The sequence below is a fragment of the Orycteropus afer genome, unplaced genomic scaffold (genome assembly GCF_000298275.1).
Source record: "Orycteropus afer afer isolate SDZICR_OR568_19922 unplaced genomic scaffold, OryAfe1.0 scaffold00001, whole genome shotgun sequence".
NCBI classification, from domain to species: Eukaryota; Metazoa; Chordata; class Mammalia; order Tubulidentata; family Orycteropodidae; genus Orycteropus; species Orycteropus afer.
In genome coordinates, this window is record NW_006921588.1 from 15,630,083 (window position 1) to 15,648,356 (window position 18,274).

Genomic DNA, 18,274 nt, shown 5'->3' on the forward strand with positions numbered 1-18,274 from the left:
CACACAGGGGACCAGCATCAGGAGTCAGTAGGTGAAGGGGAAAGCTTAGTCAGAGAGGTACCAGCAGAACCAGGAGAGTGTGCTGTCACAGAAGCCAAGGGGAAGAACACTTAGAAAAGAGAGATGTGGTAAACACTGTCAAAGAGCAAGGGAAAAGAGAAAAAGTACTCTGAGAAGAAAGATTTTGTTTAACAATAGAGAAGACTTAACAAAGTTTATAGACTAAAAGGAAGACAGTTGAGGAAAGGCTAGAAAAGAAGGATACTTAATGAGCAAATCTCTCCACTAGGGAAGTCAGGAGATTTATGAGAAATTAGGATTAGTTACAGCTTTTTGTTTGAAACAGGAGGGAAGCAGATAGGAAGAGGGTATAGACAGGTTTAGGTATGTAAGAAAATGACATTGAGGAGGTTTTCTAATGGGTCTTAGCTTCTCAGTGAATTAAAAAGTGGTCAGATTGATACAATTGGTAAGTTTTTCTAGACAGACTTTTTCTCATACCTGTGAAAGATTCTGCAGTGAGTTTCTAATATCATGCAGCACTCTTCGCAGCTGCATTTCAATGGCAGAAGGAGGGTTCACAGAGCACACCCGGTAAGGGTAGGCAGCATGTCTATGTAAGTAAGGACATCCAAACGGGGAAGAGAGGACACTACAGGTGGCACCAGATATGTTGGGGACACTGTGAGTGCTTAGAGTTCTCATGTGCTCACACAGGGGCCTCTCCTGCCATTCAGAGTGGGCAGAATGAAGGGAGCAGGAGGACTGCGATATGGGTGCTGGAGCAGAAAATGAGCAGGTGGGAGTCCTTCGATGACGGCACTCCTCGAGCCGGTTCACCTCACTCTGGGAGGCTTCTTTCTTCACAGATGATGGAGAGATGAAAATAGTGGATTTAACTAGAGACTGGCCATCCTGCTCAGTCACCTCTTTTTCTAATTCCTGCTCTTCTTCAGGTGTGTACTTGTAGGTGAAGGAAGGTGGACTGCATCTGGTCTCTTTTCCTGGAGACAAGCGAACATTGACAGCAGACACAACCCTTACTGGACTCAATAATGTGGTTGGTAAAGATTGAGACCTTCTTAGAGGATAGCCAGCTTTTGCAAATAAGTACCTCTGTTTTAATAGATCTTTCGATTTTATCAGGCTACGTCCTACTCTTTGACCAGACAGACCATGAACCTTCATTTGAGCTCTTTGCAAAGCTGTATTAACTTTGTCCACAGAAGAGGGAGTAGGCACCACAGTATCTTCAGAACCCTTAGCATTGCATTTAGCTTCAATAGACGCCAATGATTTAAGAATATGGTGTGTGGTATACTGGACAAATTCATATTCACTGATTTTATCCACATCACTTTCAGCACTTTCTTCCCTTGGTAGCTCAACTCTCTGGGATGGAGACAAATCCTTTTGAGATTCAGTGATTTCAGTCATGCAGTCCTCTTGATGACGGGTGGACTGTTCATTTCCATTAGCCTCGACAGTCTCATGTTTGGGAAAATTCTGGCTATCTAACTTGCTTTGGTCAGCACTTGTCACTACCTTCTCTCTTCCCTTTAGAAGAGGGACAACAGACTCCTCCTCAGATTCATTAAAATAAGGCTGGTCTTGTGCTGTTGGTGTGATTAGGTCTTCACCAAATGATGTGACTGTTGTCTCACTGTCACAACTGTCAGCACTACTCCCCATGGCTTGCAAGGGCTCCTGAACCTATGAAAGGAAAACAGGTGGAAGGATGAAGAATACAAACAAGAAATATCAGAATTAACAAAACTACAAACTGAACTGATGCTTCTCTATACTTCTAAGGTCTTCATTTTGGCCATGGCCCTGGTGCTGCTCAAAACTACTTCCAAGAGCCATAGATTGGTACATAGTGTTAGTTATCAAATAAGTTAAATATTGAAATATGATGATAATAAAAAAAATAAGAAGAATTGGAAAAACAAAAAAAAAACAGGTTAATGACCAAAATGTATATACTGGTGTTAAAAAAAAGAAGAAAAAGGAGAAGCTTGTTTCTACACTTTCTCAGAGAGAATTCCAAACTTTTATTTTCCTTATCACCTTTCCAATGCCCATCAACTCATCTTTGAACAAATGACACTGACTCACAGAGAAAATGGAAACAAGCAAACAAAATTTCTTAATGTTTTCTCCAACATCTACAAGCTTTCCCATGCCTCTCTCCTCATTCCTTTCTTCCTCCACTCTGAAAGGAAACTGAACTGCGTCCCTTCTTTTCAAAGCTAATTCCTACAACCTGTGCTTATACCATGTCTTCTTCAAGACTAGAGTATTTCTATACAGTCTCAGATTTTTCTGAATCAAACTCTCCTTTTCTTGTAGCCTCTTCTCTTAGCTAAACAACTTCCCTAAGCCATTAATACAGCAAAAAGATATACTACCCTGAAGCAATCAATCACCCTTTGAAATAATAGTTTAAATTCTTATTTTCTGTATCAATTTACTCTCCAACCCATTATAATCAATCTTTTGCCTCATCTACTCTATTGGCAGTTTCTCCAACATCAATCTCCTAATGGCCAGATTCTCATCTTTTCACTCTGAGAGCCATGGCTTTCCTTTGAAAGCCTTTCCTCTACCTCTCAATTGTTTTGCCCACCTGCCTTTCTGAATCTCCTTAGACACTTCTCTTGTCTGGCTACTTCTGTTCCTAATGGATCTTTTTCTGGGTTCTCTTCTTCCTTAGTCCAGTTTGAAAAATTACCTTCTAAATGTTTTAAACACTTTTCAGGTATGTTTCATACAGGTCTCACATAGACTAAGCTCCTTGAGGTTAACAATGTGCCTGTTTTCTGGGTTCTCTAACACACTCTAGCCTGAAAATCACTGTAACACTCAGCACACTGTGAATCTACACAGAATGTCAGTAGAAAAAACTCAGATGGAACAGGTTAAGGATCAAAATAATCTGTTTACTGATGATACAAAAAAAGCTTTCCCACACACACACTTTTTAAAAACATTCCATCAGAAAGAGATGAAGAATTAGTGAAACACAAAATCTGTAGTAAAATACATAGGTAACATCTGCATCCCGTTTTATTCTGTCATTTGAAAAATAAAGGTTAGACAGATCAGTCTTGAAGTATATAACTATCAAAAAATAACCTTAAAATGAAGATAATCAGAGTCTATGACAAATGAGATATTTACCTGAAGATGATTAAGGGAGAGGCAGTCTGTCGGATCTTCAGCAAAACCACTGCTGTCAGAATGCTGACTGGCAGTACGTAATAGATGATCTACCAAATAATAAAGCAGTTATACAAAACTGCTAAATAATAAGACTTCAATGACAGCAATATTATTACATATACATGGTTTCCAACAGATATATCTTACATAGCGTGGATTTCTTCTTCTTAGAAAAGTATGTGTTACTTACACAAAACTGTGGTATCAAAGTAGAGGAGGTCACTCAAATTCAAACAAAAAGTGAATTAAATCTATCAGAAATTCTCAGTGTTCAGTTGTGGATCGAGCTATAATTTTAATGCATTTTGGCAAACCTAATTAATGTTTCCTATTCTTGAAGGACAATTGGCTGAAATAATAAATGTCTCTAATAAAAATAGAAGTCCCAAAGTAAATGTCTTCCAATATGTTAAGATATTTGGTCTTTGTAGGTAATATTAGAAGTTTAAATATATAGTGTGCAAAAGTTCTATTGTTTTCCTAATTAGAAAATAAGAATACAATTGAGGCCAATAAATTAAGTAGTTTGTATGCAAACACACTTAAATATCTCTTATGTTTCAAATAATTCAAACATAACTTGTAAATTATGAAATAATTTTTGCAAAAAAACTGTAAACTTCAACTATTACATAATATCGTTAACTGTAGAAAGCAAAAAATCTGTTTATTTTCCATGCTTCAAAACTCTAAATCCTAGTTATTATAACCAAAAAAAAAAACTAAAATAATGAAAGGCTAGCTAAGCATAACAAACATGCTCACACTCCCACCTATCCTACCATAATGGACAAGAGAGGCCTTCACAGTTACTACACTTACTAAAGGAGATACTCCATAGGACAGCAAAGTTCCTCAGAACTTCAAAAGCAGCAGGCTAAAGAGTTTACCAAATCTGCATTCATCTAAAATTTGAATTATATAGAGGCAGAAACAGATAATGTTTGAATGAAATCCAAAACCATTTAAATAAAGTTTGCCTGACTTTGAAAAAAAAAAAAAAAAAAATCCCTGTGTAGCTTCAAGTTCAACATGAAGCAACAAGAAATGGAGAACAAAAATTTTCTTTTGAAAGACTTAGGATAATTCTGTAATATGCTATTTTGAAATTAACAAAAAATGTATAAGGAAATATAAGGAATGAATCCATATCCTTGATAAAGCCTAGGTAAAATGAAATAATGGTGAAATTGAATCACACTAAGTTGTAACCGTAGGTACAAATTACACATTCTATTGAGAAAATTATTAATGTCTTATCCCTGTACTTTTTTTTCCTTTTTAAACCAGATTGTCAGCAAAAAGTTTGCTGACTGAATCAATAACTATTTCTTCAAAGCAACAACATAATTAAGCGGTGGCTTAAATGATTTAGAATTGAAATTGCCTTTTGGAGTTTGGGTTTGGGGAAGGGCAGTTGCCATAGAGCCCAGGCAAGCCAGAGTGACCAGGTCTGCCTCAGGTTCTCTCTGCTAAGACTTATTTTATCTGCAGCAAAGCACAATCTATGTCAAGTTCACCTCACAGTTTTTTCACAGTTAACCTGAAATCACACAGGTCAGTCTAACTAGATTGCTTAGGCTTCGGAGCAGGTGTCAGATAGTGGCAAGAACAAGGAGGCCTGGATGCAAGGTCCCTGCTCTGCTTGACCACCATAGCAGTATCGTCTCTCCCCTGCAAGATGGGGCTAAAAATTCTTCTATCTATCCCACAGGGCTACTGAAGGAACTAGGCAGAAAGTAGGTAAGATGACCTTGTAAGGTCAAATCAGGAAAAAAATAAAGCTATTTTTTGGTTTTACCAAAAGCAAAACTAAACAGTTCTCTACAGTAAAAGGTAGAATTAAAAAGGAAGAATTATGCCCCTGTCCTAACTAAAGATCATTTTACTATTTTATTATTAACTTAAAACAATTTGAAAATGGTAATATTTTTCCTATGCCACCAGAAATAAGAGATCTAGTACTGACAAGAGGAAGAAACAAATACAAATACAAAATACAATCAAATACAAATACAAATACAAAACACCCTCCCTTCTTTCCAAACTTAGTAAGCACTGTCTTAAAAAGACCCTAATTCTTAATGTTATTTATCTGCCTTTTGAGGCATGGCAAGCTGCTTTTTCCAATATAATATAGTCCCTATCTATCTACTTAAAGGATGAGAAGCTCTGGTGACACAGTGTGTAAGGCATTTGACTGCTAACCAGAAGTTGGTTAGCACTCTGCAGAAGGAAGACTGGGCAATCCACTTCCATAAAGATTTACCTTGGAAACCCAAAGAGGGCTGGTATGAGTCGGAATTGACTCGACTCGATGGCAATGAGTTTGGTTTTCTTTTTCTTTTTTTGCTTTATCCACTTAAAGCGTAGACTACTTGCTAGCCATGAACTTTGCCTTGTAACTTACGGCTCTGAACATTGTATAAATTTTATTTCAGAAATTTTTATGAAGAAAGTCCAGAAACATACACATACATAGGGTTTTATGGAATTAAAGGGGAAAAAATTAAATAGGAAAGTTTGTTTTTTTGTCTGGCCAGAACTGCAATGATCTAGTAAGCTCTTGTTTCTTAGTATCATATTGCAATAAAAGAAAATGCATATGCAAACTGTATTTTATGAAGTAATTTCAGAGCACAGGATAGAATAAACATGCAATCTCCTATTCCAGGAACATACACATGAACCTTCGTTTTGTTTTTTAACAAAAAACCTTTGTTTTTGTTTTAAAAATAAACAGTTCCACCTTCAGTAACTTCTTTACTTCCTCTGTCCCTTTCTCTAAATCTCTAAAACTTTGTGAATTTAAAGAACAGATAATTTTTCTTGTTGCAAGTTAAAAGTGAAAGGAATGGATTCAAAGGCTCTTTCGTCAATAATTAATAATTCAAGAGAAGAGCGTGTCAGTCACTGATCTTTGATCTTCATTGCTTGAATTTAATTCCAGTAAGTTTAACTATTACTGAGATACTGGTGTTTTTGCTAGAGGCATAGTCATGGTTTATACCCAGGAGCCATGTTTAAATAATGAAAGCCCCAAGACAGATAAAACAGGGGTATTTTCAATTATAACAATGTTAAAAAGTAGCCTAATCTGTTGCTCTTTCTAATCTCTTCCCATCTAGCCCTCACACAGAGCTGAAAAATATTTCAAGGACACAGAATTATTTGAAGAGGTCATTATAGGATAAGCAAACTATATTAGTTTATGAGCACTAAAGTCAAGAAAATACAAAATGAGTAGTCTAACAAAACAATAATGAAACACACGTGCTTGTGTTCTTATTCTTCTTATACTTAAAACCCCAAAACCCACTGCCATCAAGTTGATTCTAACTCACAGCGACCCCTCCTAGGGTTTCCAAGGTTGTAAATTTTTACAGAAATAGATTTTCTCATCTTCCTCCCACAGGGCAGTTGGCAGGTTTGAACTACTGACTTTCTAGTTAGCAGCCAAATGCTTTACCCATTATGCCACCAGAGCTTTCTTAAACTTCAAGGTACATCAAATAAACCAGCAACCCTTTTGTGTTACTCTTGGGAAACAGCAAGTATCATTCCACTTACCTCTTTTTGATTTTGTCAGACCTAGCTGGTATGTGGCTGGAACATGAGGAGCCTCTCCTTCTGTACTTTGAACCTAAGGAAGGGATTAAAGTAGTTAAAACTAAAAGAATCGATGCCAGGGTAAACTCATGATAGCAATGCATTAGGCAAATGGGTCTAACTAAAACAGAGCACCCAAGCATTTTATATTTAAATACGCCCTCTCCTCACCTATCAGCATGGTTAGGTTCCACATACCAGACTGTTACACAAAATCGGTGTTATATGAAAATGAAGATTAACACATCAGATCACAAAATGGAAGATGACTGTATCATTACATAAATGCCAAATTGTATCATTACAGACTGCCAAACCACTGAGAATCACAGCCCAGCCAAGCTGACACCTAACCTGAACCATTACTGCCAGTGTTACACTTGCCTTGAACCTCAGTGCTCATTCCTGGTAGATGTACGTCATTAAAGCACAGAATAGAGAGGAGATTTTTCACTATTGCCATAAATGCAAAATGTTGGATAATGAGATAGTCGGTGAATGAGGAGAAGGTGCAAATGCAAAATATCACATCTCAAAATTCTTGTAATACTCCACAACTCAATTTATATTTTCCAGTCAACAATACAAGTGTGTAACAAGCAAAGAAAAATGACTGAATGTATAAACTACTTAAAAAAAAAAGTTGCCATTAGAAGAGAAACAGATCCATAAGCAAAAGTACTTCTTTAAATTTCAGCTTCAAAGTGTAGGCCAATCCTAAGAGAAACATGAATTTACTCATGGGCATATCTGAGAAAATTAGAAGTCTTACATCTTTGATAACAGAAGAGCATGCTCCCACAGCAAAATTTTCTCAAATTTTACAAATTTTCAGGTATCACTAACTACTCACATGTAAGAATGACTGGTCCTGACATAAATTGGGAGTTATAAATAATACAGCAAGTTTCATTTCAGAACTCAACTGTCAAAAGATCTTAATCATATTCTCTCTGAAAACCATGATCAAAAATTGTTATCAAAGCCACAAAGTTGTCCCTTTGTGCTATGTCTTTTTTTCTTCTTCCTACCCACGTAACTACATAATTTAGTCATTTTCAGACTGTTTATTCTCCACCTCCACCCTGTAAATGCTCTATATGGTTCACCATAGCTAACTCTTTAGAGTAAGATTAAGCATTTGGAGGTAAAACACTTTATTTAGCCAATGATTAGTCCTTAAAATGGTAAATAATACCCTAATAATGTGTGCAAAAGGAGCCTTGGAGGCAGAGTGCCTAAAGCCCTTGGGCGCTGACTGAAAGTCAATGATTCAAACCCGTTAGCTCGTAGGGGAAAGATGTGGCAGTAGGCTTCTGTAAAAATTACAGCCTAGACAGCCCTTTGGGGAAGTTCTATGCTGTCCTATAGCATTGCTATGAATCAAAATCAACTCTATGGCAATGGCTTTAGTTTTTTTGGTTTTAATGCTAGGCAAACACAGATTTTTGAGCAAGTGTGTTTTACGTAGAACTCCATTAGTACTGAGTTACGAACCTATTCAACAATGAGAAATATTCTGTAAGAATGCTAGTTGTTAGTGAAGGATCAACATGAAATAGAGTCCAAAGGTTAAAAATATTATTGCCCAATTTAAAAATTACCCTGGGTTGTGATATAATTTGTTCCACTGAGTTTGGTGAATCTAAGTTTATGAATCTTTGAAAACCCAAAAGCACATTTAAACTATGACCTCTAAATCAGATACATAAAATAGATTTTATTACTCTTATTACTTAAAAATTATACTCTTCAAAGCAACAGACACAAGTTCAACAGGAAAACCATTGTTTTGTGTACAAGGGAACAAAATGCATTTTCTTTTTATATTCAACAAAAGGTCTATTATTAGTCTCTGTTCAGGCCTAGCCTACTTCAGACCATTTTCTGTAAAGAAAGTATCAACTCAACCAAAATGTATAACAGGAACCCAAAAGCCTCTTTAATTATATTATAGGAATCCCATTTTACATACAGGAGTAGAATACAACCAAATTATAATCTCTAACTTTAAAATGTATAATTACCACATTTTCTATTTCTTTAGACTTCGAAAATCATTAAAAATCTACTTCCGTAGTAATACTGCCTCAGAAACCCAAGGAAGGTCGCTATGAGTTGGGTCTGACTAGATGGTACATAACAACATTCATGTAAATTTAAAATTTTTCATGATAAAAATGAAATACAACAAAAAAATCCCACTAAAACAAAACTATTTAATCACTTGGCCTCAGTCTTTTGGGATTAAAGCTATATGAAAAGTATTTTATAGTAACTCACATATTTGGGTTACTTCATCTTAAACGTGTTTTCATAAAACAAAGAATATACTTTTTGAGTCAATGTCTTGCTAACATGCAAGATACCTACTTTGTTTTGTTAACAAATCTGCCAAATTTATCTTGACTAACATCAATTTTCTAGGCATACTATTACTGTATTGTATTCTACAGAAAAGCTATTATGAGATGTTTCATCTCAACTGACCCTTAATCAAAAGTTCAAAAAGACATTGTATAAAAGCTTCTTCTGAAAATCATAGCTAGAGCTTTAGAAATTATAATTCTATCTAATGGCATCTCAAAAACTTCAGAGAACATCATTTTTCTAAAGGAGTGGTATGTGGCTATGCCTCAGATGACCTGAGTGCCCGTCTAATGTCTGACTCTGACAACAAAACTGACCTTTAGCAAGTTATATGATTTAGTCAGAAGCAGCACGTTTTTAGAAATACCTGAATTCAAGTCTTATCCACACCATTTGCTAGCTAAATAGTTTCAAATAATTATCTGGAAAACACATCTCAGTTTTCTCAACTGTAAAATAAAGATTAAAATGCCTACCTTACAGGTCCTTACAATGAGATTATAGGTAAAAGTACTGTTGTTACATAGTCAAGGAGTCAGGATTTACACCAGGAGACCCTTCCCCTGCCACCCTGCTGTACTCTGTACAGTGACCTGACTGCACCCCTGCACCCCACAGAGAGACTAATATCAAAGGGAAGACTGCATCCCTCAGAAGGATGTTAAACACTGTTGCTGGAAATTAGTATAAAATGTTAGGGAAAAAAAGCAGGAATTCTTTCTCATCTATAAAGTGAGAAAACTAAAAATTGAATTCAAGATACCCTTCTATACTAACAATTCACCATTCTATAATTTCTTGTAAGCTTTTTATCTTTTTTAAAAAAAAACTTCATATTTTACATATACATAAATATGGCTTATTTTTATACTATCAGGCCATGATTTAAGTACTTTTTTTTTTCAGTTAACTTAGAGTTCTTTTAGGTAAAAGTCAGTAACAAAACTCAGTGGTTAATGAGCTGTGAGGTAATACTCATACATATGAGTTCAGAGTTCATATTCCATTGCTGAGACATTGCAGACACAATCCTTCCCTTCACGAACATAAAGTTAAATTTGGGAAAACTTAACTACTCATCAAATATCTCATAAATTTGTGATTATTTTAACTCAGGCCAATAAATAGAAAAGAATGCTGAAACTTAACGGCTATATAAGTAATGAGGTACATTAGTTAAATAGCAGTCAGTGTGAAGACAGGACTAGGCACCATTATTTAAAAAGAAGTTAAAAAAATTGTATATATATTCAATCACAACTATATTTGAATATAATTTATAGAGAAGACACAGAAAAAACTGTATGCAGACAAATACAGACATAAGTTCTCTTTCTTCTTACATTCAAGTGTGAAAAAATTTTCCTTCACATCTAAAAGAACTGCTTATTGAGTAGGATCATTGTACTTTAACCATGAATCATTCACGCTACTGATCTGTGGCACCAGAGTTACCACGACGTATTCAAAATAAGCCATTCAAGAAAACACAGGAACTGCCTAGTCAAGTTATTAAGAATTAGAAAACTCAAGAGTAGAGATTTGTAAGCTTTTGACACAAAGGAATGCTTTAAATAGTCCACAAAATAATTTTTATAAAGCAAACAGACTTTTAATTGAGAAATAGTCTCTTGCTTTTTTTAAAAAAAAAGTAAATACAAGAAATAGCCACTTTCATTTTCATAGACCTAGATCAACTATTTATCTCTTTTTACATTTAAATATTCTGCTTTGCTCCTGGTAACAGTCAAATAAGCCTGGCAATTTTTTGCTACTAATAATTCTTACCTCCTGCCTCATAGGGACTAGGCAACTTCATGCACAAAGCCACGTCTCAACATTTTCTCCTATTTAGCCACCCCAAAGGATCTGACAGTCATTAATGTGAAGATCTAGCATACTGAGAGAAACAGAGAGCTCTCACTTGTATTTACTAGCTGTTTTTACAGGAAGAAAATTCCCAGTAGGAATGAAACCTCAACGGAAAAGGGTTAAAAAAAAAAAATAGTAATAACCCACTTTGAATAGGATCTAAAAGTCTGCTTCAGTAAGATTGTTCTCTTCATTTGTCAATATGATTCAAATCATGCTTGGGTGAAGAGGAAATAAAAATAACACATATTTCCCTTCTTTATTCATTGTTTTATAACTCTCTTTAAAGTTCCCAAAGGGATAGAAACAATTCTAGGAGGTTTTTTTAATCTGTATTTTAGTAATATCTAAACAAAAAGGATTCATTACTCTCAAAATTCTTTATATTTACTGTGTAGGTATGGTGACCATATATTCTTTTCTAAAAACAAATAAAAAATATTCCAGTAGTCTTCAACCACCAAAGCACATAATTTTACACTTCAAAAAAAACGTTCACTTCAATGCCACATTACTTTCATCTTGCCAACAGAAGCAGCGCAATGTGTGTGTGTGTGTGTGTGTGTGTGTATAAGTCTATCATGACCAGGTGTTAATTTGCTACCCAAGTACATCTAGCATTTTATAAACATGTAAAAGAATTTGTGTGCTGTATCTTAATATTTTTAAGATAAAATAAAAAGCAATAAATAGTCTAGAATTCAGGAATTCTACTCATAGCAACCCTCATTGGGCTTCTGAGGTGATAAATTTTTATGTAAGTAGATTGCCCCATCTTCCTTCCAGGAAGTGAGTGGCTGGGGGGTTTGAACCATCAACCTTCTAGTTAGCAGTCAAATGACTTAGGCGCTTTGCCACCAGAGCTCCTATACAAATGAAAAAAAGAACTTCTTTGACTAATTTGAAAATACACATGTAAGAGTGTCTTCCAGTCTGAGTCATTATCAGATTTGCAACCACTTAGCACAATTTTGTTTAAGATGTTTATATTCTGCTATTGTATTAAAACATCTGATTGTCACAGAAGAGGGTCTGTAACAAAAGGCAGGAACCAGCCCTTTAACTGAGTGCCAGGAAAAGGTTAAACCAAAACAAAGTCAAAAAGAAATCAAAAGAGATTTTAATGGTGACTTCTACTATACTCATATAATAAGAAATAAACTATATTAGAAATTAAAGAAATATAAAAGTATATAAAGTGAAAAAAAGCTTACAAGAAACTAAAAATATTCCAAAGAGCTACTCACGTTCCCTTTTTAGTTATAGAATTAAATTACTGAGATACATTCAGAGACCAGAAAAAAAGGAAAACAGCTATATCAGCAAATGAAAATTTGTAATAAATGAAAAAGCTTCACTAATCTGACAGACACATAATAACCTAGGAGAATATTTATGGGCAGAATCAATTATCATCATTTCCAATTCCCTAAAACTATGGTGTGTGATTTTAACACTTCTATGACATATTACTAAAACTAATCTTTCTGTGATAGATTTAATAAAGAGAAAACAAACCTTTTATGATTTATAGTCACATCCTTCACCAGTACATATATACCTCACTTTCTCATGTATGAAATAAGACCACCGCTGCCTGACTTACAGATTGAAGAGAGTAAGTACTTCATGGGCCTAGTACAGCACCTGACACATGACAGATACATGATAAACTTCATCTATACAGTTAAATCTTAATCCGTTATTCAAAAGCAGTTTTAGCCAAACTTCAGAATGAATATCCTTCTCTTATCTCATTCAAAATCTATGCAAACTAGAATTATCACTGGGTAAAAATATAAAGTAACAAAAATTGGCCTTCTGAGTGTGCAGAAACCCTATTTACTGGCTTTTCAAACCTTCAAGGTTCCCTAGCTTGCCCTGTAGATACATAATATCTTCTGTTTCTATTCCTTTACCAAAATCTATCCTCAAAGCCTTCTTTGCATTTATCCCTACCAATGAGACAGGTTAAGAAAAACTTGCCCCAAAGCACAGTGCAATTCAGTGCCAGAGACAGAACTCAAATTCCTATTTAATTTCACAGCCTATGTTTTTAACTATCATGCAATACTGACTTGAGTATGAATATATTCTCTCAGGGATTTCCCATGCATCAAAATCTTACAATAAGAGAGAAAAGGGGGTGTTAAAGTTCAAGTATCAGCTAGTAGATCACAGAGGATCTAGAGAGAATTATGAACTACCCCAGCATCATGAAATCAGTCTTAACCCTTGGTTGTGAAACACAAAATAAAAAACTCAAAAAGTCAAAGTGGCAAGAAAGCTGTTACATTATGGAGATTGCAAGCACTGTCATGAAACTGCTGTATGGAAGGCTGATCTGCTCTGTAAACTTTCATCCAAATCTCTCACTCACTCACTCACTCACACACACACACACACACACACACACACAAAAGCGTGGAGAGTCAAAATCAGAAGGATCAATTTTTCCAGTATAAATTTAGTAGTCAATTTTGTCACTTTATAAATATGTGTTGTTTCTTAGGGTTCAAACCCTAATTCACTACTTGTAAGTGTCTGTAATTTTTTTACCTACCTCTTCCATTTCGAAGGAGTCCTTCTGCTGTGCCATTATATTTCTTATGGATGGGTTTGTCAATGGTGCACAAGGCTCTTTTTCAGGTGTTGACACACGGGTATCTTTCAGCTCACTGCTATTTTCTAGCTCAATGTGGCTGGACATGTTGACACTGCTACTTAAATCAGATTTCATAATATCAGATTCCTCACCCAGTCTACTCTCATGACTTTGAGATGCTTTACTTTGTTCACCTTCAGTTTCTTGGTTGAAGTTACTATCTGCTTTATCATAAAGTCTATTAATGTCAGCATTATCCATAACAGTTGCTGAACTACCTGATGCCTCTTCTTTAACTGTAGCCAACAAGAAAGATGAGTCTTTCTTCTTTATAATTTTTTGAGACTTTTGATCACTTTTATTAACACCTTCTTCAATCATTGCGACATTTAGAACCTTCCCTTTTTCACTTGCCGGGGGAGGCATGCTACCTTCTCCTTTCTCTGTTTTATCAACACATAAATTTAGTTTTGATAGTGTTTTCATTAAACGATTTGCAGTGTTACTTCGAGTTAAAGGTGGAGGTGAGTCTGTCTCCTTGTTTGAGGTCACTGAGGACATACTTCCAATTCTCTGCAGGGGAGTCCCAGAGACTTGGGAATATAAGGAAGAAAATGCATTGGCTACAGTAGTAAGCACTTCAATTTGACGAAAACGGCCTGTAAGAGGAAAAAATAATAAGATATATGTATATACACACATAAAAATACGACTTATACTACTGCGTATGTGTATATACATGTGTGTAAATATACATATATCTTGTATAGTTGTTCAGAATACCAATAACTTAACTTAGATCAGATTATGAAACAAGATCTTTTCGTACCTAACATTTATAGTCTCTACATTTATGGAGTGGGAAGACAGAGAAGTTTTACCCTAAGCTCAGAATTTACATTTTAAAAAATCAGAAATAAGCACAAACCATGAGGACAATGCTGAAAAAGAAAGAACAAACTATTGATCTGCAGCTATGATTCCGTTTTTCAGTTCTCAGACTCCATCAAACCTCTTCTAAATATTTTCTCAAGAAAATGCATGTAAATTCTTATTTTATACCTCATTTGAAGGAAGTCACAGACCTCTTAAAGCTAATCTACTGGTCCCGTAGAGACCTCGTATTTGGAAACTCTGGTCAACGAGGAACAAAACAGGCAAAGATATAATATGAGTAGAAATGATGAAATTAGTCCTGCTAAGTTATATTTATAGAAAAGCACAAGAAATTGGCTAATTTCATTTAATGCTTATAAGCCCCTTCTCTTCTTTTTTTCTTCTTGAGGAAAAACAATCTGGAGATAAGTAAAAGCATATGTATTAGGCTCTGCAAGTAAGTTATGGTAACAGTTAAAAGTAAAGAATCAGGGGTGGGGAAACAGGTATTTACCTCCATAAATAGAATAATAAAAATTGAGATTATGCAAAACACTTACTGTAGGCGGAATAAAAACTTTGTTTTTAAATGAGATAGCTATTTATATACTTTTATGTGATTATTTTAAATCTCAGTTAACTTTCCAGTGCTATTTCTTATACCAGTAAGGTTTTAAACTATCTTGCTGTGGATGCTATAATTTAAAATACAGGCTGCTAATACTCTGGCAGCATAATGCCTAAGGTACCTGACTACTAACCAGAAGGCTGGTGGTTCAAACCCACCAGCCACTCCTCGGAAGGAAGATGGTGCAATCTACTTCCATAGTGATACTGCCTCAGAAACCCAAGGAGAAGTTGTTATGAGTCAGAACCAACTCAATGGCAGTGAGTTTGGGTTTTTTTGGTTTTGAACACTTAAAAAACCTTACTTGTTAAAGCATAATTTGGGTTTTCTACTTCCATCCGTTGCATTTGAGCACTCAAAAATACTTTAATATCTATCCCTCTGGCAAATGATGATGAATTAAAAAATCGTGATGGGATTTTAGAAGCAATATCTGGTTCATCTCGCCCAAATCCAAGATTATAAAGAATTTCTTCAGGATCTTCCTCATAAAGTTCCAACAATTCTGAAACACTACAAAAAAATAAAGACACATCAAAATATAAAATAACTTTACAGTCCATATCTCATTATAAATAAATAACTATATATTCTTGTTTTCCTCCGGTAAAATCTTTTTCTACAGCTTCAGCTCTTTAAACAATTATTTATTTCATCATTTTTATACATTGTATACTAAATGATATTTATAACTCTTAAAGAGAATCCATTTTCTCAAGCCGTTTGTAATAAGCAGCTAATCTCTATGAACACACATTAGAGAAATCTAAATGAATCCCACGTTATTATTATTATTATTTTTTTTTTTTTTGTCATTTTAAGAGACTCTCAGTAAAATAGCTAAAATAATTAAGAGGATAGAGGAGGGAGAACAAGTAATAAACAGATTAAAGAAGGGAAAAAAATACTTCATGAAGTAGGTAGAACCTTGGTAGTAAGTAACCTTCTATAGAACTTGAGCTTTTCTGCTATCTTTGGCTGTCCTAGAAGAGGCTATACAGGTAAGCACCTCAACCCAGGAAACTGAGGGAGGAGCTTACTTTCAATTCTCCTCTAACCACTTCCACTCAGGAAGCAGGAGTAAGGTAAAGAAAGTAGTGGGATACACAAAATAACCTCTTGCCCCAATTCTGTTGGGAATTAAACAATTGTTACCCTTTGCCTCTCATATCAGTGCCAAACCAAGCTTTCTAAGAGTCACTGAGAAAAACTGGAATGTTGGACATGGAAATTGGGAGGAAATTTCAATTGGTTTTCAGAGAAAATGCTTGTAATCCAATTGAACAGTTTGGTAACAGGCACACTTATTGCCTCATTTTAACATGTATTTTAAAAATCTTTGGTTTAACATGTTAAAAATAAGGGCTTAAATATCAAGCTTTAATTTAGAAAGGTTTATTCTGATTTTTAGGTCAGAGCTGACTCAAGTCCTAACAGATCGAGAATTTGGGCCAACTACAAGTAAAAGTTACTCTATTATATAGTTCCTCTTTCAGCCTGCTGCTAGGGCTCAAAATAATCATAACCTGGTTCCAGCAACATAATAGACTACATGTTACTTTCCATTTGATCTCAATTTAAAATAAATAAATACTCCTAACAGTTATGCTCTGGTAGCATAGTGGCTAAAGACACTTGCCTGCTAACCAGACGGCTGGCGGTTCAAACCCACCAGCCACTCCTTGGAAGGAAGGTTGGGCAATCCTACTTCCGTAGTGATACTGCCTCGGAAACCCAAGGAGGGGTCGCTATGAGTCGGGGCCGACTCGACGGCACATAACAACAACAACAACAGTGATGCTGGTATAGGAAACACTATGGATTCCTTTCCATTTCAAAATGGTAAAAGTAGATAATCTGTAACACAATGTAATTCTCTAATAATTTTATAATAAATTACCTTGAGACTGTCCCACTACTTTTCCCAGATCCCGTGGAATTCATACTTCTCCCTTTCTGATGAAACTGTAGTCTTCTCTCTTTGGCCACGATATTATTGCTATAAACACAATCAGATTATATTAAACTTATTTTTACACATGCTCTTCATTTTTAAAAAGAAAGAGAACAAACATGGTTACTTACCAGTTTTCAATTTGAGCATCACTTTCATGGAGGTGGTTGGCTATAGTTAAAAAGAATAAAAGCATAGGATAATTTTTAGTTGGACTGTAATTACAGGCATACCAGGGTTACTAAAGAGGTCCATTCCTAAGTCTTTAAAAATTTGTAGATCAGTTGGAACAGGTGCATATGGTTCTTATTTAGCCTTATTTTAAGCCAAGAACAGGCTCAAAGCCTTTTCCAATGATTAAAAAGTTGCATATGTAGCAAGTGAAAGTGACTGTGATGAAGAATTTCTGAGTAGAAATTGAAGTTGGTTCACTTTTGCAAAATGAGGGTAAATTTACATACAATTAAATGTCAAGTAGGAGTTGTCAGTAAGTCAGACATTGGTAATCTGGTGATTGCCTCTCCCAGGATATATTCATCAAGAAAGGAAGCCACATTATTATAGCAAGATGTCTAATATGCCAATTCTTGTCTTGGCTCATTAAATCTGCATCATTAAGAGTAATATACAGCTTGATAAAATAACTTTTTGAGGGTGTTTTTGTTTAGTAGCAATTTAAATTACTTCCACTTGAGCACTCAAACTAAAAAGATCTATAGATACACAATTAAATTTGTGTTTAACAGTTTAGAAAAAAGTGATAGGAAGAAATGCAGGATACATGTGGCATACAGACTTTTAAAAAAAAAAAAAAAAACCTCACTGCCATCAAGTCATTTCCGACTCATAGCAAACTCCATCGGTTACTTTGCAGAAATAGATCGCCAAGTCTTCCTTCCACTGAGCAGCTGGTGGGTTTGAACCGCTGGTCTTCCGGTTAGCAGTCAAGTCCCTTATCCACTACACCATACTAATTATTAAATTTAAAACTTCTAATAATGAATATAACCTTGAAAGCAAACTATGATTTAGCATTAAAGTGGCGATAATATATATGAATTTATCATTTTATTTAAGGCTGAAAAGTCACACTGGTTACAACCAATTTTTCATATATGTAATTTTTAAACTTCTA

At 35.1% G+C, this 18,274-nt stretch overlaps 1 protein-coding gene across 1 annotated transcript in view; it reads right to left on the reverse strand.

The window, feature by feature from the left end:
- The window catches only part of ITPRID2 (ITPR interacting domain containing 2), a 43,332-nt gene that overhangs the window by 17,504 nt on the left and 7,554 nt on the right, over positions 1 to 18,274 (reverse strand). The window contains exons 5-11 of the mRNA XM_042783687.1: positions 17,271 to 17,310; positions 17,086 to 17,184; positions 15,490 to 15,698; positions 13,640 to 14,340; positions 6,796 to 6,868; positions 3,184 to 3,272; positions 502 to 1,713 (exon numbers count right to left, since the gene is read on the reverse strand). Of these exons, the coding sequence (XP_042639621.1) occupies positions 502 to 1,713; positions 3,184 to 3,272; positions 6,796 to 6,868; positions 13,640 to 14,340; positions 15,490 to 15,698; positions 17,086 to 17,184; positions 17,271 to 17,310 (2,423 nt within the window). The remainder of the gene's footprint in view (positions 1 to 501; positions 1,714 to 3,183; positions 3,273 to 6,795; positions 6,869 to 13,639; positions 14,341 to 15,489; positions 15,699 to 17,085; positions 17,185 to 17,270; positions 17,311 to 18,274) is intronic.